This window comes from Neopelma chrysocephalum, unplaced genomic scaffold (genome assembly GCF_003984885.1).
Source record: "Neopelma chrysocephalum unplaced genomic scaffold, ASM398488v2 Primary Assembly neopelma1_24, whole genome shotgun sequence".
Lineage (NCBI taxonomy): Eukaryota > Metazoa > Chordata > Aves > Passeriformes > Pipridae > Neopelma > Neopelma chrysocephalum.
The window spans coordinates 5,133,747-5,156,947 of NW_020897693.1; the positions used below are offsets into that span (position 1 = coordinate 5,133,747).

A 23,201-nucleotide genomic window follows, 5' to 3' on the forward strand; every position below is an offset into this window, starting at 1 on the left:
ATTCAGGTATCATCAGTGATGTGCTGGAAGTAAATCTTGCCACTGCTCTGTTGTGCTTTTTTCATGACTCCAGAACAGTGTTCAGCAGAGTGAGAGCTGATAGGATTAGGTGTACTTTGGCACTTAGTTTCCATAAGGATGTAGTCACTGAAGGAGGAGCAACCTCTCTTCTCATCTATCCCTCAGCTCTGTCTTTTTATACACCTCAATTTTTTTAATTGTGATGCAGGAGAGACTCTACAATCTTTTTTCATTCTTCTGTTTTGAAAAGACAAGTTTCATTGAAATAGATTTTGAAAGTTGAAAAGGAGAGTCCTCAGGCTTTGCCAGGTTACTGAGGTGTACACTTCAATGTGTGCAAGATCAAACTGGAGCGGTGCCTGTAGGTTGCCATTCCTTCCAACTTCATTTTGAAAGTTTGAGCCGGTGCCAGGTTACCGTCCTGCACTTGCTTGGCTCCCATATAATTTACACATGGTTTTCACAGTCAGTTATGTTAGTATTTTATGCTACCTATTGATTTTATATTTCGCTAAGTATTTTATTTAAAGCACTCCAAATAGCTTTAGATTTATGTTTCAAAAGTCAAGATGTTAAGAGAATTTTATAAATGAAAAATAATTTGGAAATCACCAGATGATGATTTTTCTATAATGACTTAAAATATAGCCTAAAGTGATGACAATGATCAGGGCAGTGAATGATCCATGAATGACGTCCGAAGGAACAGAAGCCAACATATCAAATGACAGGTGGGTTTTCCCTACCTAATAATAATAATAATAATCTATCAAGCAAATTTAATTTTAAGATGAAAGAAGCAGCTTACTCAGCTCCTAAACTGAAGGCAGAGATTAATGAGAATCAATTGAAGCATTTAAAAAGAGTGCAAGGGGAGAGCTATTTTGGACCTCAAATATTCCTCTTGTCCCTCATAGAAGCAGAAAACTGGAAAGAGATGGCCTTACAGAAGGACCTAACAGATGAGCTAACAGAGTAGCTTTCATATTCCCTTTCTCTTCACTCAGCAGGAAGCTGTTGCATCTCATATCTGCATTTGTATCCATATGTAAACACATCTACTGAATGTGCTTAGGTTGTGCTTATTGAATAGCTTAGCTGTAACCACGATAAAGTGTGAGGAGAAATAGGGGTGAAAATGCTTGTAAAAGGAGATAAACACATTAGATAGCTCCCCTTTACAAAATTTCTGCTAAATAAGTTATGCTAGTCTAACCAATCCATCCTGCTGCAGACTTAATGACTCAGTATTTTTAATGATTTTCTGGCTCATTAGAAAAGGTCCAAAGAGTTTACTGCTCAGAGCTTCCCTTTCTTGTCTGGCTGATCCTTGAGTTCACCTAAAACCCCACCAGTTTCTGAGACCTCTGCAGGAAGAAAAGCTACCTGCAGAGATCTGGTAACACAACAGGGATTTAAACACCTTTGGAGCTTGAGAATTCAGTACTAACATTATTTTCTCTTCTAAGGCTTCTGTCAGGTTTATTTTCTTGCTTAAATTACTATGGCTCTTGGAGTTTTCTAGTGCTCTATGTGGTCTCTTGTATATTTATTATTGCTTGTGCAACACTGACTTTCAAATATGTTAGCACGTTTAATTTTGAAGGACTGAATTCTCAGATACACATTACTAAAAAGAAAAATGAGAAAATAGTTTTTTCATTCATCTAACTGAAATGATGGAATTCTTCACTAAGATAAAACTACACTTACAGAAGTACTGAATGAAAAATCCCTCGAATATGAAGAATTATTTCTCCTGGTACCAGGTGATTAGTATTTCTTTTCTTTAGGGCATGCCAGCTGAAAACAGAGCTCTGTATGTTACACTTGCTGGAGCTTTTAGCTCATCCATAAATGACCCGATGTCAGTCATACCTGAGGATAACATGACGGAGACTGCTAGACAAACCAACTGGCTTATTCTGATCTGGAAATAAATATTGGTCATGTATTGGGGTGACAGTCAGGACCTGAGAGCACTGCAGAAAATTGGTTTTCATCACAAGAACATCCATATTCTGAGTCAACTTCACATCTTGACCACTTCCTTGGGCTTGCTTTTTGGCAGTTGATCAAACTAGCAAAACACATAAACCTCAGCTTATGCTCAACTTAGACCTTGGCTTTTTCCCAAAACCACTTTTGTAGTTCTTGTACTCCCATGAGTGTTACTACCCTTCCTCCAGTTCAACATGGGGCTAACAAGCCCCTTGCATCACAGCACTTCCCAGTGTTCACACTTGCTTAGGCAGTGAGGCCTTGCTTAGGTAGAATTGCTGAGACACAATTAGGTGCAGGTGTGAGCTGGGAATCATTTTAGCTGCAGACAATAGTAAGGAACCTTTGCAAATTGGGTCCCAGCAGGGCTCTCAAAATGCAAAAGGTCTGTATAGTGTCACTGAGAAGGAAATTCTCAAATTTGTATTTTGCAAATTGTAATTATATACATATGCATTTGCTTGTGGGTTTTGTTTGGTTTCACACAATGTTTGCCAAAATTATGGTCAAAATACATGGTTCAAACCCTCTTTTCTCTTTCCTTCTCTCCTGTACCTATCACTGCAACAAAGTGAGAAAACAGTTTACAAAACAGGGGAAAAAGTATATGCAGGAAAGTTTTTTTTAATAATACAAGCTTTCACCAGTTCTAGCACTGCCTGCTATTAAACTTCCTACTAGTAGATTTGGTTGGTTTAAATGAGTGCTTAGCAGTTTAACTTAACCCCTGAAACAGCATCATAGAAACAAAAAGCTCTCTCAGGGTTTTCCTGTTGGTAATATTCTGACTCTGCTGCATGGGCCAAAAAATAACTCTTACTGGAGCTGAGTGTGTTCCCAGAGCCAGTTGTAAAAAAGAAGCAGAGGATATCAAAGCCAGTGTAATCTACTTGACTAATTAAATAAAACTCAGTACCCTTTCCTTGTGATATACATTTTAAGTCAGAGCTGGAATTACTCAGGTAAAGCATCCTGCATGTGCTTCTAGCAAATCCAAGGAAGTTAGTTGCTTAAGTTTTTTCTTAGGTTTGTAAGGAGCTAAGAGCTACCACGTGGCTTAGCTGAAGCTCACACATGATATACATGAGTTTCCCTGTCTTTCCTAAAAAAAAGCGAAGGTTAAATAATAGTTAATGGCAGATGATGTACAGACATACTTGTGTGTCAGTATAACAGGGTTTTTTGCTTAGACTTGTTTGCAGGAAACCACTTAAGTCTGGCACTCTGCCTGATTTATACTAAAACTTTCATGTTTCATAAAGAATCTTTGAAAACACTCGAAGAGCTGTTGGAAAAACAATCTCATCCGGTAAAGATAATAATCCTGTTAGCTAAACAACCAACAGCACTGCTTGTGTATTTACCTTACCTGTACCTTACTTCTCTTGCCTATGATAAGTCCCCAGACAGTAGCTCTTTCACTGACTGTTCCTTCCCTTGCCAGTACTGTCTGGACCTTTTCCTTTTCTGAGGGCTTTCAGTTTGCTCATTTGCAGTCCCTGGGAATAGATGAGCAAGCTTTTGTATGGATCAGGGCATACTGATATACAAAATCAGTCTCAATTTCCAGGGATACTCTGCTACATGTCATAGAGTGGCAGGCTTCCCCCTCCAGCTTGTGCTTTGGTAGGGGCAGGGCTGATATAAACCTCAGCTGGACACTTGAGCTGGGGTTTAGTGTTATTCTTTAATTTGGAAGTAATCTCGAGTCCTTAAAATTTTCTCTTAGACCTTGTGCATAGCTGATTTATTTAACACTGCTAGCTTTTAGACTTCGAAAGATTGATCTGACCACTATCTTCAGCTGAGATGAAGAAAGAATCCCTGTGGGACCCACATATTGAATTAAGAAGACAGAAGTCTTTCCAGTTTTTATACGAACTCATCTTCATCACTTTGCTCTCACCAAGAAGGCGTGGAAAAGGTTTCACAATAACTTGAAATAATCAAAGTCAAGTCCTGCCTGATCAACTTCATGGCCTTCTATGATGGGGTGACTCCCCTAGTGGACAAGGGAAGACCGACTGAAGTCATCTATCTGGACTTCTGTGAGATCTTTGACACTATCTTCTAATGCTGAGGATCCTGTCATAGTGCAAGTGTGTGTACCTACTCATACTGTGTATATAACTGCCATAGGATCTTATTTTGCTGCCACCAAGTACTGGATTTTTATTTGAGATCAACTGATACTTTCAATCACAGTACTAAACTTTTACAGTACTAAACAAAATTAGCAAAGCTCCAATATTTGTCTTTTTTCATACATGTTTTATAGTAACCACTTTTAGAGGTGTTATAGGCCTTGTTTCTTAAGAAAGCTCATTGTGACTTGATATTTCTTGTGCAGATTCAGTTATCCACCATTTTATCCCTTAAAACCTGGGCAAGTATTAACAATGTTTTGGGTTTTTTAAATGCTTTGTTTAGCTGCAGTAATGACATAGAATTTGATGGCATATTTAATAGAAAAGGTCAACCCCTTCAGTGACAGGCATTCTAGATCCCCCTTTGAGTTTCAACAAGTCTTTAAGGGCATGTACATAAGAGCAGACTTTGACCTCCTTTCCAAATCCAATTTTCTGAAGTATTCATGCCCCTGATGACTGATTTTTGTGAGCCAGCTCAGCCCACTTTGTTAAACAAAGACAAACAGGAAGACATTAGGACTCTGGTAGAGATACAATAGTATGGCATTAGGAAGACAGAACAGAAGGAAAGAAAAATTCATTTAGACCAGCAGACTTTGGATTAGGCGTGAACTGTTTGTTGGATAATGAATTGGCTGGATTGTCGCAACCAGTGAGTAATTGTCAAGTGCTCAGTGTATGGATGGAGATCAGTGATGAATGGTGTCCCTCAGGAGTCCATATTTGGACCAGACCTGTTTAATATCTTCCTCAGTGACATGGACTGTGGGATCAAGTGCATTCTCAGCACATTTGCAGATGACACAAAGCTGAGTTGTGCAGCTGGCATGAGGGATGGGATGCTATCCAGAGGGATCTGGACGAGCTTGAGAAGTGGGCCCACGTGAACCTCCTAAGGTCCAACAAAGTGAAATGCAAAGTTACACACCTTTGTCAGGGCAATCCCCTGGTATCCAAACAGGCTGGGAGATGAGAGTGGTCCTACAAAGAAGAACTTAGGAGTATTGGTGGATAAAAACCTGGACATTCACTGTGTGCTTGCAGAGCAGAAAGCCAATCATATCCTGGGCTATATCAAAAGAAGTGTGACAAAGAGGTCAAGTTAGGTGATTCTCCCACTCTACTCCACTTCCATGAGACGCCACCTGGAGTACTAAATCCAACTCTAGAGTCCTCAGTATAGAAAAGACATGGACCTGCTTGAGTGGGCCCAGAGGAGGCCATGAAGATGATCAGAAGACTGGAGCATCTGCCCTATGAGGACAGGCTGAGAGATTTGGTGTTGTTCAGTCTGGAGAAGGCTCCAGTGGGACCTTATTGCAACCTTTCAGTAATACTTAAAGGAGTTTATAAGAAAAATGTGGACAGATGCTCTAATGGGTGTTGCAGTGATGGGACAGGGATAATGGGTTTAAGCAGAAAGAGGGTAGATTCAGACTAGGTGTAAGGAAGAAATGTTTTACAGCAAGGGTGGTAAAACGCGGGCACAGGTTGCCCAGAGAGGTGGTACATGCCACATCCCTGGAAACATTGAAGACTAAGTTAGATGAGGGTCTGAGCAACCTGCTCTAGTTGAAAATGTTCCAGCTCTTGGCCCTCATCTTTGGCCTAGATGACCTTTAAAGGTCCCTTCCAACCAAATCATTCTACTATTCTACAATTCTGACTTTTTCTCTAATCCTGCTGAAGAAGAAAACAACTTCTTGTGCCAGCTGGACTCTACAAAGGCAAGATATCTACTGCCAAAAAACAGAGCTCATGATATAGCCTACTTGCTAACTTCAACACCTGTAAACAGTGACATCTTTGTAGAGCAGAAACTGTCTTACCAGTTTTATTAGTCCCTACATTGTTCTTCTGAGTTACAACCAAGTGTCAGTATACCAGCTAAAGGCACTCCTTTGTCCCTCAGGACTTTATATCCTTTCCACTCACCTATATAAGTATCTGTATTTTGCAAGGAAACATGCATCTTTTGTGTATATCTTGAATTTTTAAAGAAGCCCCTTTCTGAGAAGAGTTTGTGACAGCTCGATCCAACTGAAGGCAATGCAGAGCTGGATGATCATGAAGCTGAGTCCTGTGTCACTGGAGACCTTGTCACATGAAAATGTACAAATGGAGCTGTGCAAGATCTGCATGTGAGGACATTATCACATACAGATGATGAAAGCATTTCCTGGTCACTTTTTTGTCTACAAATCTTCATCTATACTGGCCAGAGTCCCTGATTAGCTAAGGTCTATAAAATAAGGGGAAAAAAAAGAAAAGAAAAACCCCAAACCCTAACAATTAAATAAAATTGGAAAGCAGTGCTGAGGTTGAAGCCTTCTGGTAGCCTGACAATTGCTTGGAAGAATTCTGAAGGCAGAATAAGACCCCTTTGGAAAGTATTTCTAGTGGCTGTGAATGAGCAGATAGGAAAGACCATATATCTTCTAGATTCCTGGAAGCAGGACTGGGCTTTTCTCCTGCTGAGAAATTTTTAATTCAGCTGTTAATGGAAAGACAGGGATTTTCCAGTTTTGTGTCCAAATTGATTTCTAAACCTGAACTTTCCATCTGTGACGTTTCCTTTACATTCACATGCATACATCTGATAGACAGACACCAATTTAAGGAGCAGGTAAATAGTTCTTTCATTTTGTTGCTGTTTCTAATATGATTTCATAAGTAGGCATAACAGGAGCAACTATGTGGGTGATAGTCATTCCTGCAGAGTTTGCCATGTCTGGTGAACAGCATGCTGAGAGCAGCCTAGCAGGGCTGCTCTAGTGAAGTGAAATACTGCCCCTGCCTCAATCTTCTTTTGCAAATACTTCTATTTCTTGCCCTAGGTGAATTTCTTGAACTTATTAGTTTACCATACCAAATGAATTGCTGTTTCTCCTTAACCACTAACAGCCACCTTTGAGTTTCCCAACAATGCAGGAATGGCCAGATTTCAGGGCACTGGTCTTACCTGTTGCCTCCAGACCTGCACCTCAGATCTGTTTTGCTGCATGGCATCAGTGATTTAGCTGGCTTTGAGAAACCGTGGGACAGATTAAGATTCAGTCTATTTGCTGTTTGCTTTTGTTGATTTCCCTGCTTTTTTATATAACCTCTTTGTCTCTTCCTGCTATATCTTCAGGCCCTAGAGGAACCTCTACTGCCAGACAACTGCTTGCATGTTCTTTTCTGCCCATCTCTGTGATAATACAACCAATGTTGGCTGAGTCACATAAGCCTCTGTTTGCAGAAAAACCTGTGTCAGAATATATCAGATTTTCAAGAAAATAGTTTGGATTTCTGCTAGAAAAGGCTGAGATCTTTTCAAAGCTCAATGACTATAGTAATTTCTGTACATATCAATGAATACCACCATCTACCAGACAAGAGCGTTGAGAAGAGTGAAAGACCAGAAGTTACAAAGGCAGACTTCATAAACTCTGAAACACTGTTTCCCCCATCTTCAGCAACTTGAAACAATTGTGGTTATGTCACTTCTGCCAGTTGAGTAGTATAACAAATTATTCCAGGATGGAAGGATGGCATGAAATCTCCTTATAATAGTCTCTTGCCTGGAAGAATTGTTCATGTTTAGTGTAAGCTCTCAAAGTATTAAATTAGATAATATTTATTTATATAATCATATAGATTAGTGATAATAATAATATATTGTTATTAATATTAAGATATATAATATATGAAAAATATTTCACCGCATTTTTATATTTATATAAATAAATAATAAGTAATATTAGTTAATATTCATTTATTTATTTACTTACTTATTTGAGGCCTGAGGAAAGGAAATAAAGCAAAATCTCAGAGCTGGGTTAATGTGAAATAGACAGATGAAAGGTTATTACATTGGCCAGAATTTTCAAAAGTAATTTATAACATTAAGCTTCATTAAGTTTGGATTCCAGATTGAGTCACCAGAATGGTATTTAGCAAGTTGTGGATATCCATGGACCATCAAATGGAAATTACATCCATTCAATAAAATTAATACTTAATTGCCATTAAATTAAGTTGACTGATAATGTATTTTCAGTGTTACTGCCATTCTTGTGATGTGCACATAGTTTAAGAACACTGAGTGTTCTTAAGGTCACCTGTGGGTCTGTGGTAAGGTTTTACTCTTGTGCTAGTTAAGCAGTTATCAAAGCATTTTAGATGGAGACATGGAACAACAGAATAGTTTGGGCTGGCAGGGACCTTTAAATATCATCTAGTCCAACCCCTCTGCAGTGAGCAGGGAATCTTCAGCTATAGCAGGTTGCTCAGAGACATATGTTCCTTCAGAGATTAAAAATATAGATCAAAATAGGGGGCTAAGTTTTATCAGTCATCATGGAGGAACAGATCCACACAGGGGGCTAAAAGGCTTATTCAAGTGCAAAATTATGAAAAAATCAGAGCACTTTTGCATTTGAGCCTTTTAGCCGTAGTGATCTAGGGAGAATTAAGTCCTCATGTTTCTGTTCTAAAAGGATTATCATGCGGCATCTTGAGGGCATTAAAAACCAAGCGATAATTCTCTGCATATGGTTTGAAAACTTGACGAGAGTGAAGTGCAAGCTGGAAGCTCGTTTTGTCAGTTGACTCCCGCGGCGTGCGCACACATTGTGCTGTGCAATAGTGGCACCCAGTGGAGGCTGGGGTTACAGCAAAGTTTGCATTGATGCTGGATAAGGCTTGCACGAATTTATCCCGTGCAGGCGAGGATTTGGGAAGACACGTCTATGAGGACACCACTGTCCTCTTAAATCAAGGCAAGCCCTGTCAACCTGGCTTTTAATTTGAAAAGGTTAGGCTCTCTATTCGCAATAAACTCTGCATAGCGTGAGGACCATTTTCCTACACAAATTTAAAACCCCCCACCTAAAACAATATCTAACGCAAGAGCATCCTGGGGAGTGGAGAAAAAATGCCTTCTGCTCCTGCTGTCCTGAAAGTACTGCTTGGATAGTGACAGTATCAGCCTCAAAAGCTTGGAGAGAAAGTGAAGAGTAGGATGTGTGCATGGGGACAAGGAGGATCAGAAGGAAATCATAGCTCCTTGTGCAGTTGCAGTCTGGCCTAAGATGCAATAGTCTGAATAGGGTGTAAAGGTGCATGAGAGAGGAGTGAGAACAGAAGGAATACCAGATGTGTGTCAGGTAGGTGGGAAGGAAGTATTGAGGGAGCATGTCTTCGTGTTTTGGATTCAGGCAATGCTAACAGTAGCACTATCAAAAATAAATGGGCACTAACAATAAGTTGTAAGCAGGTCAACCCTCCCGTGATGTCGAGTCCTCAATACGTGAAAGGACTACCAGATTTCCCTATAGAATATATTATTTACTAGGAGGCTGGTCAACATGCTGCTCCAGGGGGAGTGGGGCTATCTATGTGTGTCATCTTCTGTTTATTTCTTTCTCAGGTATCATGTATTGCAAATATTTGTGGTGAATAGGGATTTGGGAATAACTGAGTGGAATGAATTAGAATTATGTTCCTGCATACAAGGTGCTATTGAGCTCAGATTTCAGTTCCAGCTGGTATGTATGCCTACTGAGTTTCCGATATTATCACAAAAATGTGACGAGTGAGGAAAATTTTCATCCTTAATTGCTTTAGCATTTTATGGGGGGGGGGGGTTGTTTTTTTTTTTTTTAAATTATTTTATCATTTCATTATAAGCACTGGATGCTTTGGCATTTTGGCCACGCTGGAATTATTTAATCTCTGCAAAGAGAGGCTAGGTGAAGAAAAAAATGTTGAAGCAGCTTTTGTTTTGCAGTCAAGAAAGAGTTTAAGAGAGGGAGAATGAGAAGTTGGACCGATTTATTTACACACTTTGGAATTGTTTTCATAGGTGCAAAAGTCATTAGGCAGAAGAGGCTTCTTATTAAGTGCATGCTCTGTCACAGTTGCAATACAGTACTTAGCAAGTGATCCCCTTAAGTCACTGGGACTTCCTGTTGATTAGCTTACTATTCAGTGTGAGATTCACTCTCACAATTGCCGGAGAAATGACAGCTTATTTAAGTGATAATAGGCGGAATCATTACAGTAGAATTTAACCAAACGTTATGTGGCTGTAGGTAGGTAAATTTTTATCTTTATTTTATAGCACAGGGCATGAAAGGGAAATTAAAACACTTGGGACTGAGAATCTGCCTCAAGAAGGCAAAACAGCTGTTAGAATAGGTTGCCATTTATTTTTGAGCTAGATACTTGATCTGTCCTGAGCAAAATAATTAAAGGGTATAAGTCACCTTTTTGTTGCTAAAGATCACTCCCATCTCCTCCTCTATCCTGAAATAAGAACTGGGTTACAAGCCATGGTATCCCATCTAAGAAATATTCATGGATGTAGCCACGTGTCTTCTGACTTCCTGCTCCTGTTAGTGGAATTTATTTTGTATGTTTAAAGGCTATAAACAATTCCTTTTCCTTAATAGAGGATTTTTGACGATTTTTGACCCAAAGAACTGGAAGTGTTTGAATTCCCCAGCCCATGGCACTTTAGTGTTGCTGTGTCAGATTAGGCTGACAACCACACCCCACACATTTGTGGTATTGGCTGTGCCATCGTATTGCACAAAATATCAGTGTTTCTCTGAGTAAAAATTCTGTGTTTGCTGTTCTCCTTTGGTTCATCCTCCCTTCAAGCTCCTTTAAACGTGAAATAACACATTGCATGTAATTTTTGGCACATTTTTCTGCTAATAGGATTTCTGTCTTGTAAGAACCAGTAAAAATGAAGCACTTGCCACAAAATGTATGAAGAAGGTAAGGCACTTAGACCTAGGGCATTAGAGAAGACATTAGGACAGAGAAGTCCAATTAATCAGATCAAGATTTCCAGACCAAAAAAGGACAGGTAATTGAGACATACTCATGTAATTACAATTGATTTTTCTTGCAGAAAACAACAACAACAACAACAACAACAAACAAACAAACAAACAACGAAAAATCCAAAAAACAACCCAAAAGGCAAAGAATGACAGTCGCTGAAAGTGGTAATGGAAAAGGAAGTAATTTTAAGTAGAGATGACACTGGCTTTTTTCTTTCCTTTTCCCTCCTAGTTTTTAAAGAAATTTATCAGTGCTGACTTCTCATCCTTCTAATCCTAAAATAAAAGAGTAAGCTTATATCAATAAGTAGTATTTCATAGTTCAAGTAAAAGAAAATAACATAGAAAGAGAGATAGCACAGGATATAACAAATCCTATTCAGTAACATGGATTAAGAATTAATTGAATAAAGAAAGATCAGTTGACTGAGCTCTTTAAAAGCCAACTGATTAGACTGATTGTTTGTGGGTTTTTTTTCTATTAAGCAGAGTTTTTTGTGGCCAGCTATTTTGAGCAGAAATTAATGTATTTTCCTTTAAAATCCTTAAGGCTTTGGAGTAGATACTGTTTTGCATTTACCTCGACCATTCATTTTTGCAGAGTAGTTTCTCTTCAGTAAGACAACCAAGGATCTAAGCTGTAAGTGTCAATAAAAGCCCAGCCAGCATCTCTGTTGATGCTCCGTGACTAGTCTATAATGTTTAGCAATGGAGATGACAGACACCCAGCAGACTTTGTGCATAAGGAGTGGGAAGCACTAGTTCTCTGTCAGGGCAAGGACCATCTGGAAGGAAGTTTAGATCTACTTTGCTTCAAAGGTATCTTTGCTCAGTGATGGGACTAATGAACCTACAGAGTTCATGGTAAATCATTTTCAGACCTGTGAATGAGTGGAAATCAACAGTTTAATTAGAAGCAAATGGGTTTTTTTAAAGTTGTTCCCTGCATACATGATAAAAGAAGCTTCACAAAGCATTTTAAAAAGTGCTTCAGAAAAAGACTCAAAAACCCCCTATAGATTGCTCTGCTGAAGTTTAAATATCTTTTATTTGGGGTCCGAATGTTAAATGTAAATGCTGTACTCCCTAAAATTGTAAATCAGTTATTGTAACTTCCAAGATTGACAGGACAGTGCTACGAAAGAAAAGGAAGGTGGAAACTAATTTAAAATGTGTATATATTCAAGGGCAATATAATGCACATATGAATGGTAACCTAGCTTTTTTTGTGCCTGTAAAAACATGTTTAGTAAACATACTCATATTTAATAAACCTCACAGTTTACCAAATTTCACATTGTTGTGACAAACTTTGTCTATAGACTTACAGGAAAACTGCTAGGAGGCATTGAGTGAAAGCATTTAATCAGAGTACTCCAACAGTGTTGTTACCTTCTTTGCTCTTGGCAATATGGAATATATTTTGACGTGAAACAATATGGAAATAAATGCTATTGGCATTTGATTTTGAGTATTAGGAAAAAGCATAGTCACAGACAAAAACTCTATGATGCTAACTATTGTACACACCCACACAAAGTCACTTCAAGAACTGACAATTCTATAAATATTTTGAAAACAAAAACCCATTTCTCCAATGTAGCAACTGTTATTTAGGTTTTTATACAGAACTTTAGAGCAGCCATTGTGAACAGAACGTCTATGTGTCTAGGCAGCCTGAGACTGTTCATAACTGTAAAGACCTGTAGTCTTTGGGACAATGTGGGACATGGAACAGTTCTTAGCTCAACTTGGTCAACAAGGACTTTTATTGATGGCTCCTAATTTCACTGCGGAATGATAAGACTTAAGTTTGTCATACGATTAACACGCCTGAATTGCAAGGCACTTTTCACACAGTTTGGGTGAAACTAAGCCATGTTCTTTGTTCATGGAATGTATAGAGACAGTGTTTTTTAGTACACCAGAGACTCGGTTCAACACAGTTTTGCATGATCTTTGCTAGAACATCTCTTCCTCTAAGTAAGTTGAGAGGAAAAGAAAATGTGTGAGAGAGATTGGACAGAATTTTTTGTTTGGAGGCTACTAATCTAGTCATGAGCAATAATATGTGGGTTATTTTTAAAAATTGATCTAAAGTTACATTCTTTGGCCTCAAGGATTTGGTAGTTCTGGTTTTAGAGTGACATGTATATACCCCAGTTTCCTGTCACACTCTTCTAACATCTCTTCTAAATGTCCCATTATGTATCTCTGCTTCCCTCTGAAACAGAAGTCCTAGGTCTGGGAGCATCTCATGGAGCCAGAGGAAGGGCTGTACCATTCTGTGGAGATCTGCATTCATTCTTCTTCTGTTAATTATGGACTGGCAGATGGCAGAATGCAGTTCGATTTTGTGAAGTTTCTAGTCCAGACTTGATCTTTCCAAATTTGGAGGATTTGGTTGGTTTGGAATACGGAATGAGAGTTTTTCCTGTTTATATGAAGTGAACCTAAAATGTTATAGGGGAATTCTAATATTTAGTACTTGTTAGTTGTTAGGTTCCTTCTGTCATAACATCTCTTGTACTATTCCGAGAGTGAACAAACTGACCCATACATTATTAGAAAAACAGACAGTGACTAGATGACAGAATCAGAACAGTATTTGGGACTTTCCTAAACAACATATTTATTTTCCCAGATCTGCGCAGCTGAAATATGGCAAGTTGAGGTTTTATCTTTGCCATAACATAAGGCTTACTCATTTTTCTATCAAAAATTACTGGAGAAGATCCTGGCCTATTGAAGCTGGAATCTGCTCACTAGGTAAATTTAGTTTCAGTCAGTTCTGACTTGTTTTTCTGATGTGAGATAAGTTTATGAAAATAAGCCTGACTTTTGCAAACACAATTTTGAATGCAAATTGGAACTACCCCTTTATCACAGCACTGTGTTGTAGTTATCTTTGCTTGTTGAAAAAATAACCTCTGTTGAAAGTGTAACCCAATTTGTGGGTTTGCTCCTTCTTCAATGCAATGTTTGAATCCTAGCTTAACTTTAAATATATACATTTATTATCCTTGATAAGGATGCTTATTTATGTTGAGACTTGTTAAGGCGGTGAATAATACTGAGTAGAAGAAAAATCGAAATTAACTTGTAAAAATATTTGATTTTCTCAGCACTTTAGGATTGTCCTTATTTCTTCTAATATAGAATCAATGTAGCAACTGTATTTGACCATAGAACAGTACTGGAAGGTGTTAATGGAGAGAAAAATCTGAGATCACTTTACCTGATGGCTCACAGTAGATCTCTGAGTGCTCATAAAGATTGTACGCAAACAGCTGATCTTAAACTTGAATTTCTTAGGCTTAAAGCAATTTTGAAATTATTTTATTGCCACTGAAGTCATAGAAATAAGTCCATGTTTGTAGGAGACCCGAGGAGACTTTCCTAACTGTCAGGAGAGGAATCTTAGGACCAAATAGCTTGAGTATTCTGTAGCGAGTAAAGTTCTATCAATTTTCACCAGATGAAAACTGCCACATTTTTACTTTTTTGAAATTCTTGTTTGAATAAGGGTAACAATTTCCTCTGTTGTTATTAAAACACAAATTGACTCTTATTGAGTTGCTCACTAAAAGTTTTATAGCTAAAGTGCTGTGAGTGTTTTCATTATAAATGGCTGTCATAAAACTCTATAACTTGCTTGTAAAAATTCTCTGCCAATAAAAATCTGGCACATCCAAGGTTGATTCTAGAGCTAATTTATTTAAATTAATTTATTAAAATAATTGAACAGCTATTCTGAAGCAATGAAGGTAGCAAACAATTATATTAATGCTTGGTGCCTCATAGTACTTTTCTTAAAAGCAACAAAAAGTTTTGAGAAGAGAAACATGGGTGAAACATTGAGTCAGTTTTGGCAATTGTGTGAATTTAGACACAAAAACATTTTTCTGAATAAGTTGCTGTATATATTTGATACATTATATTAGATAAATGTTCTACTGTTATATTGCATTTAGTTAGTATACATATGATTCAAATACTACAGAACCCTTGCATTTCAGAGGCAGGATATTTTTTAGGCTAAACTGACTGACACCATTGAAGTGAGAAATATTTTCAGGAAAATTGTTTGCGTAAGGATTTTTTTAAAATGCATTTGCAGAATCTTATATTTAAACTAACAGAAAAAAAAAAGAGACATGTTCTGCTATGTCCAGTGCTTGATCACTCTCTCTGCCTTTCTAATTTAACTGCTTTCTGAGGTGGTGTTTCCATTGTCATACTTTGAGAATAGGGTAGGGTTGTGTTTGTATTTAAGTTATGGTATAATGACCTGTTTAAGAATTTTAATTTGATGAGAGGAGAAGTTGTATGGGAAATTATAGTAATAATAGTTTCAGGGATTAGTATTAATTAACTGTTTAGCATAATCATGTTAAATTTTCAAAGTATTGACTTAAACAAATCTAGAACTCTAGGAAGATTATCAGATAATTTCCCTGAGAAAGACACTATGAAGAGTTAGATTATGTGATAATGAGTGGCTGTGACCTCCATGCTGATAGAGGCCTTTTCATATTATTGTAACAGAATAAGAGGATCCTCTAAAAATGTGGTGTGCATGGGATTTTTTTTCTCATGAAGAGCTACACTAACTGACACTTCTTGAAAATAAAATCCATGGTGTCATGCCAAAACCTAAATGATACAAAGTAATCAAACATGTTGAAAGAGTGTCCTTGTTTTTAAGTACCAGACACCAGGTGTTTATGAATATGCCCTCATGCAATGAAGTGTCTGTAGCATTATTTATTTAAAAGCAGATGATTGGAGCATGTTTTTTTCAGTGAGCACATCTCATTTTCTGGAGTGCCCTGCTCTGGCTAGCCCTGGAGCCCCTGTTTGTTTATAGGAATAGTTAAGGTGGGTATTTTTCTTTTTTTCGGACTATGATCCCCCAGGGTAAATAAAAATGAGGGCCATATGAAAACCACTAATATATGGTCTTTCTCTGATTCAGACTTCAGGTCCCAGTATCTTGTTCAGCATTCTTGTACAACACTTGACAGTTCCTCTTATCTTGTTGACAAGTCCTTTTTTGGGTCTGTGTGTCTTCATTTTAATGGATTTCAGACCCCAAAATATAATATACAAAGCCTTATTCATTATTTAAAAGAAACAAATGTGTATTTTCTGGATTTTTTATTGCAGATACCAAGAAAACCCTACAAATAGGAATAGATTCCTGAAACTTAAAAACAAGCCAGCGTATCCAGCCCTCCAAAATGTGGGGAAAAGAAATCTGAGAAATATTTGCTGTCATGTGTCACATAACTTGAATGATTTAATCTCTAACTTTACCATATGTGAGAATAAATAGTTTTTCCTTATTCTTATTCTTATCTGTGATGTCCTGACATCACAGATAGCACAGTCATTACTGTGATTTTTTGACAGAGTAGGAGAAAGAGATGTAACAAATACTGAGTGCAAAGGCCATTGCAAATATATATATATATATATATATATATGTTTTTTCCAAGCCACCATGCTCATTTGTGACCAGTGGTTTTCCTTCTGTTTTATCAATGCATCCTAATTCTGTGAACATCAGCAGTGTGGTTGAGTAGAAGCGTCTGTACTTTGGATGACTTCTATATAACCGCAAGCGAATTCCTTTGCAGTCTCTTCTGCTGTCCTTTGTAGCCACTCAGCAGTCATCCTGTAGAATTGGAGGCACATCATATTGGAGGCACAGATAGGGAAAGCTGAACATATCTTTGGGTGGTTCACCTGTGTTTGTAGAGAGGAGTTAGAAACAATGTAGCTGAGATTTATGGGAGTGGGAATATATTAGTTGCTAGGCTAATAGCGATGCAGTTCCTGCTTTCTTTTATCAGTGACAGAAATACTTTAAATAACTGTCTTTACCCTTCATATCAGTCCTCAAAATTGGGGGAGTTCAAAGCCAACTATTCTCTTTTCCTTGAAGTAAAGACAAGAGAGAAGTCTGGATGAATGAATGTTACTGATTTTGTCCATCCTTTCTATACAATGACTTAATCTCTAGTATTTCTTTAAAAAACAGCTGTACTTTTTATCTGCAATAAGCTTAGAGCATCCATGAGTGCCAAAGAACATGCATTCTAAGGTGTATCACTGCTTTCCCTATGTTACATGGGGAGAAAAACTTTGCATGCAATTTATCCTTTCGCTCCTAGTCAGCCAAGAATAAGGAGCTTCTCATTTCATCTTGCTCTGCAGTTTGTTTCTCCACGCAACATGATTTCAAGGTTGCTACTTACATGCATTCTTCAAGCTGATAAGGCCAACTGTCTCTTTTTTTGATGCCGTATAACAATATTCCTCATATACTGCAGATCAGCTTCACGTTCCTCCTTGATGGCTAAATGTAGAGAAGAACAAATACATCTTCATTAGCTTGACCATTTTCTGAAGGAGGGAAGTTTAAAAGGGAAACCATAGTTGAAGTTGCTGTGAACAGAAGCACAACTCACAACCAGCTTAGATACAAAGCTGTTACTGACAGAAGTTTTAAAGCTCCTGAGTTGGGAACCATTCAACCTCTATTCAGACCCCACATTACTCTATGGTGTATACAATATGGCTTATAAATTAGGTACCATGGGCACTGTTGTACAGCAGCAGTTATAAAATCATTGCAGTTTTGTTCACTGGTCACTGCTGCTGCCATGGAATTGCTGCAGTAGCTTTGATTACTTGGAATCATATTTGTGGACGTTTTCATGGCATCACTTTGTTAACTTAGAATCTCATTTTCAAAACAGCTGACCAAATTTTCATTTGGTATAAATCAGCACAGTTCTCAGTTAGTGGAACTAAGGCAGTTTTTATCTGCAGAGCACTTGGCAATGCAGCTGCTCAAACATGAAAGATCATTATGGGCAAGGTCCTTTTCCCTTCCTTTCTCTGAATGCAGAAATTAAACAAGACTTGTAGATCTTCTACAGATGCAGAATAAGTTGCAGAAGTTCACATAGGATAAACCTTAGCCTTGATAATCAGGAATTCAATTACAAGTCATCAAAATAACAGTATGTGTGTTCAGCTGGATGCCATTTTCAATGGAGTTGCAGAATGGTGAAATGACTTCATGGTTCATGTGATGATCTCCTTTGAAACTGCTAATGCTGCTTTCCAGAAGCACCCAGTTGGAGGTTGACAGAGTTATCCAGGGATGTGGCAGTGGGAAGTCAGCTGATAGCCTGTAAGACATTCCAATCTGAGGAGATGACTTGAGAGATCAATTTAGAGAAGGCAAGAAAAAAATAAATTGAGGAATTTTATCAATATGTAGAGATCATCTGTATGCTAAGTGGGCAAACTGAAATGGTAGAGAAAGTCTATATAATGAGAAAAGACCTTTGGCAGCATTTTATGCAGAAGAGCGCAGACATTACTAAAAAGAAGACAATGGGTCTTGGTTCCCAGAGTGACATGGAAAGCCTGCCTGGAACCTCCTTGTGGAAAGTACAGAGTAAGATTGCTGTTGTGTGCAATATTTCAAATTATGAAGTTAATGCAATTCATCCCAAGTTCTGTATTGGTATCTTTAACAGATACCTAATTCTATTTAATATTTTCAGGAGAAAGGACAGGTATACTGAAGAAAGAAGAGTGTTGCCCCAGAACTCATTCATTCCTGTTGCAGAGAAAAGAAATTATCTCCTTTCAGAAGACTTGATCTATTCAGTAACATGGTCACACATTTATTTTGTCAGTTGGATTAAGTTTCTGTAACAGGGCTGTGCTCATAAGGATGTAAGTTCCTGGCATTTTTCCACTTATCAATATTGAAATATTAGTGATCAAGCATTTACTGAACACCATTCCTCAAATGCAGGGTCTCCACAGCATCTCGTTGCATTCATGGATTTCATTTGTTTGCGTTATCTGGCTAACTGGTTCTTTTGTATTGCCAAGGTGATGAACAGATTTGACATTTAGCTGATTACTTCACCAAAATTAAACAGAAAACATGGCAGTCATCCAAAGTTCCTTTCAGTGTGAAAGCTAATTATAAAAATGCTTTGAGCAGCAATTTCTTTTTGGATGTTAAAGTGCTTTTATTAGATTGTTCCCCTGTCATTTTAAAATTTATTGCTAGGCACTTATAAATGGGGTTGCCTGCTGAAGTAGAATTATTTTCTATATTTAAGATGGGAGAAAAAAAGGGTATGGAGTAAATTTTAGGCTGAATTTGTTATTATTTTACATAATTCTGAATAGGAAGGAGAATAACTAGTGCTGGCTTTCATGGATCCAAAATATGTAATTTATCTTAGTGCTGAATAAAAACATACCCCCTTCTTTCTCATAATTCAGCAACTCCCAGTTTCCAAAAACAATTACTTAGCAAATAAAGAAATCCAATATGTGATTTAAAAGTTGAGTACAGCCCCTTATTGTTAGAAGCTTGTATTTTACAGTGTGGATTAAAGAATCAGTGGTGATGGAAAAATCTAACCATGTGCTCGTACCTGTCTTTCCTAAGCCATTACTTGTTCTCAGATAGCAGAAAAGTACTCTAAAGTCATTTTGTTGAGGTCACTGAATAAGAGTTAGCCAAGTGAATTTTAACCAGTAAATTTAGAGCTGAAGAGTGCTGACCAGATCTCAGAAGAAGTTTCTTGTGAAATACTTTTTAAACGCCTTGGAATATGTCTAACTTTTTGTACTGACTGTTGCTATTAGTATCCTTCGAACATCAGACAAGGTGTGATCTTGGGAGGCTTCAAGGTGAGAAAATTGGAGGGGGTTTGCATATGATATTGTCTAGCACACTTTGGGAAGTAAATCATACTGTGAGGACATCTATTAATTCTTGACACTGAGATCTATTAATATACCTTGAAGCCAAGTGAATTATGTGAATCTTCTGTTTCAGGCTGTAGAATTCTGCCACAACTAGGAGGAAATATTTTGCTGTAGGTAGATTAATGTTGAAAGCTTGTCAAAGAAAAGTTTAATGTTGAAAATTTTTGCCAGTACTTGAGCTTCTACACTAAATCCCATTTGTGATCTGAGGAAAAATAGAGATATATTTTCTTTTGTATTTATCAGTGTTATTAGAATTTCAATGATACAGTCTATTGCCTATAAAAAAGTGCATCCCAGTGAATAATCTTCCAGAGGGTAATTTTTGCTCCCATCAATCTGAGAGCTTTTCTTGTAAAATACAGTAACTGTCGGTGCTTATCAAATAATTTAATTCATGCCCATTGTAGGATAAGTAATTAAGATAACTCAACGTTCTGCATTAATAAATAACAGAAATGAGAATAACATATTTGCTAAATACCCTTTCTGAAGATAATGGATAGGACTTATTATGGATGTTCAGAGGAATTGACAGAGAATGCAGAGAATGCAGTCTGAACAATAGACCTCAGAAAGAGTCTCAGTGAGGGTACGACACACATGCAGGTTTGTTTTTCTTTCACTGTTTGAAATATATTTCAGCACTAAGCCTTCATAACTCCTCTTTGAATCTATAAAATGTCCAAAGTCTGGAGAAGAGGAGGCTCAGAGCAGACCTTACCACTCTCAACTACCTGAAAGGAGACTGTAGCAAGGTGGGGTTGACCTCTTCTCCCAGGCAACTAGTGAGGGGACAAGAGGAAATGGCCTCAAGTTGTGACAGGGAAGGTTCAGGTTGGACATCAGGAAGAATTTCTTTATGGAAAGGGTGTCAAGTCTTGGAATGGATGGCTCGGGGAAGTGGTGGAGTTACCATACGTGGAAGTGTTCAAGACTGGATGTAGCACTTAGTGCATGGTCTAGTTGACAAGGTGGAGTTCAGTCAAAGGTTGAACTTGACTAAATGATTCTATGATTCTATGATCTAACTACTTGCTTGTCAACATGATAATTTATTCAGGGATATGCTAAACAGGGAGAAACATAATGCTGTTAATTTGAAAGTTCACAGATAATGCCCTTGTCTGCAGCGAACATTCCCTTGCTGCATTTGGTTCCTGTCAGATGATTCCAGCAGCTGTGCTCTGTTGGTGTCTTTCATCACGTCAGTGGGTCTCCTATAATCTAAAGCAAGGTGTACATACATGATCTATCTGCCTGAACTGTGTAAGAACACTTCAAACACTCTATAAACATAAACCTACATAATTTCACTAATTTTTCTGTTTCCCGTCAAAGTAAAGAAGGAATATGTGGACCTAGCTTTAATGTAAGTGCTGTGCAAGCTCATCAGGAACAGTTTGGCCAGGGTTGTCTTAATAGTATTTTTCTTGATCATGTGTTGGCTTTGTGACAAGTTCAGAGAAAAGTGGCAAAAAAAATTCTGTTTAGAGCTTACTGCATGCACAGGCTCAAGTCTTGAAGGGAAACACACGTTCAGACAAGAGCTCAAATGAGGTTGTGGTGTAGTAGCAGTAAGCATTTGCTTATCAGAGCTAGCTTATCTTTGGATGAATGTTTAACTTGAGATATCTGTCTGAAAAAACTTTGTTTGACCAAAATCGATTTAACAGAAACATTAAAGGAGAAGGAAATGCAAGACTCTGCTGGCCAACAAACTTGGATGCTGAACTCATTTATATTTGATAAATTGAAACTTCCTATGTCATAAATGCAACCAAGTTTAGGTTATTTTTGAAAATAAGCTGAGTAGTTTAGCCACAGCCAAGAAAAGAGAACTGGTAACACATCTTTAGTTGCATAAGTATTTCCTAGAGTATTTCTGACCTGTACCTATTGTTTTTCCATAGGTTGATGGGATACTGTGCCTGGCTGACATTCTCACTGATAACAGCCATTCTGAAGCTACTCATGCTGAAGCAGCAGCAGTAATTGCACAGATCACATCTCCACATCTCACATTCACGCAGCATCTCAGCAGCTTTCTGGAAAATATGGAAGAAATTGTGACTGCACTTGTCAGTAAGTTCTCTGTGGGACTTCTGAGTCCAGTTAAAATAACAGGTTGGGGTAGGACTCTTTCAATAGAAATATTCCCTAAATAATGTTTACCATACTTCCCTTAACAGACGAAAGAACAATTTAAAAATTTGAATCTGAGCATTCTGCAATTACATAATGTTTTTTACTCCAGCCCACATTTGAATAGAATTTATGCATATTTGTAAAAATAATATCTGTATGAAAATCTGCCATGAGAGCCATAGGAAAAACTCAGCAAAGCATCTTCTTGTCCGATATTTGTCTGTAAAACAACAGTTTCTGAGAGCTGCTGACATTTACACCTGTTGTATTTTCTACACTTGCTAGAACTCAAACTCACCGCTACAACTATATTTGTATGACATTTCAGAGGAAAAGTAGATCGTAGCATAATCTATGGGCATTGTTACAAGAAAATAAAAGATCTGTCTTTCTTGTCTAGGCCTCTGATCCATGGTAAAATGAGATAAAGGTAACAGCAAGATTTTCTTTAACCTGGGTCAGTGAAGACACTTCAGAAAAACAAGATTATATTTCTCATTATTTTCTAAAGGGAGGAATATCTTATTTCTGGCACTCTGTTTCATCCCTCTCAAATACCAGAAGCTTTCATTCAAGCATTCTGTTCTCTCTGATCTGGAAATTCAGTTTCCCAGAGCTCCATGTCAGAATGTACAGTTTGGGTCATCTAGTTTGATTTCTCATGTATAATAGATCAGTACATTTGGATATTTCTCCACTGAGCCCAGTGGTTACAGTTAAACTGCAGGACTTCAATTTTAATGAATGGTCTTGTGTTTGTTTTTTAATAGAACATAAAAAGAGTATAGTAGTACCAGTGTTTGAGGATTCTGCAGTGGCTGGGAACTATCTGGGATGTATTTAGGCATTCCTCAGTAGGCCCAAACAGAACTAGTGCTGTAGAAACCAAGGAAACAATTTATTCCTGATGTCCAGCAGCAAACTTACACCCTAAACCTGCCCCGAATCCAGTGGGTGGAATTAACCTGGGCTGAGCTTGGTTCTATACTGCTAGAGAGATCTGACCTGATTTATTTAAGATTATTTTCCATGTTGTTATAGTGTACCACAAACAAGGGACAATCTAAACAACCTGTCTAGAAGGTATTAGCTGGTAGATCATTTCCTCGCTGTTTAAATTCTGCAGGAATTTTAGTAGTATATATTCTGCCCAAGAAATGTGAGCATTAAAAATAGAACATGTATAACTTTGCAAGAGCCATTTCAGTAATCACACACCAGTTTCCTT

General features: G+C 37.7%; 1 protein-coding gene across 4 annotated transcripts in view; it reads left to right on the forward strand.

Annotated features, from left to right (window-relative positions):
* The window catches only part of INSC (INSC, spindle orientation adaptor protein), a 141,023-nt gene that overhangs the window by 97,730 nt on the left and 20,092 nt on the right, over window positions 1-23,201 (forward strand). For all 4 annotated transcript variants that reach the window (XM_027700900.1, XM_027700924.1, XM_027700910.1 and 1 more), the window contains exon 8: window positions 21,739-21,910. In XM_027700900.1, the coding sequence (XP_027556701.1) occupies window positions 21,739-21,910 (172 nt within the window). The remainder of the gene's footprint in view (window positions 1-21,738; window positions 21,911-23,201) is intronic.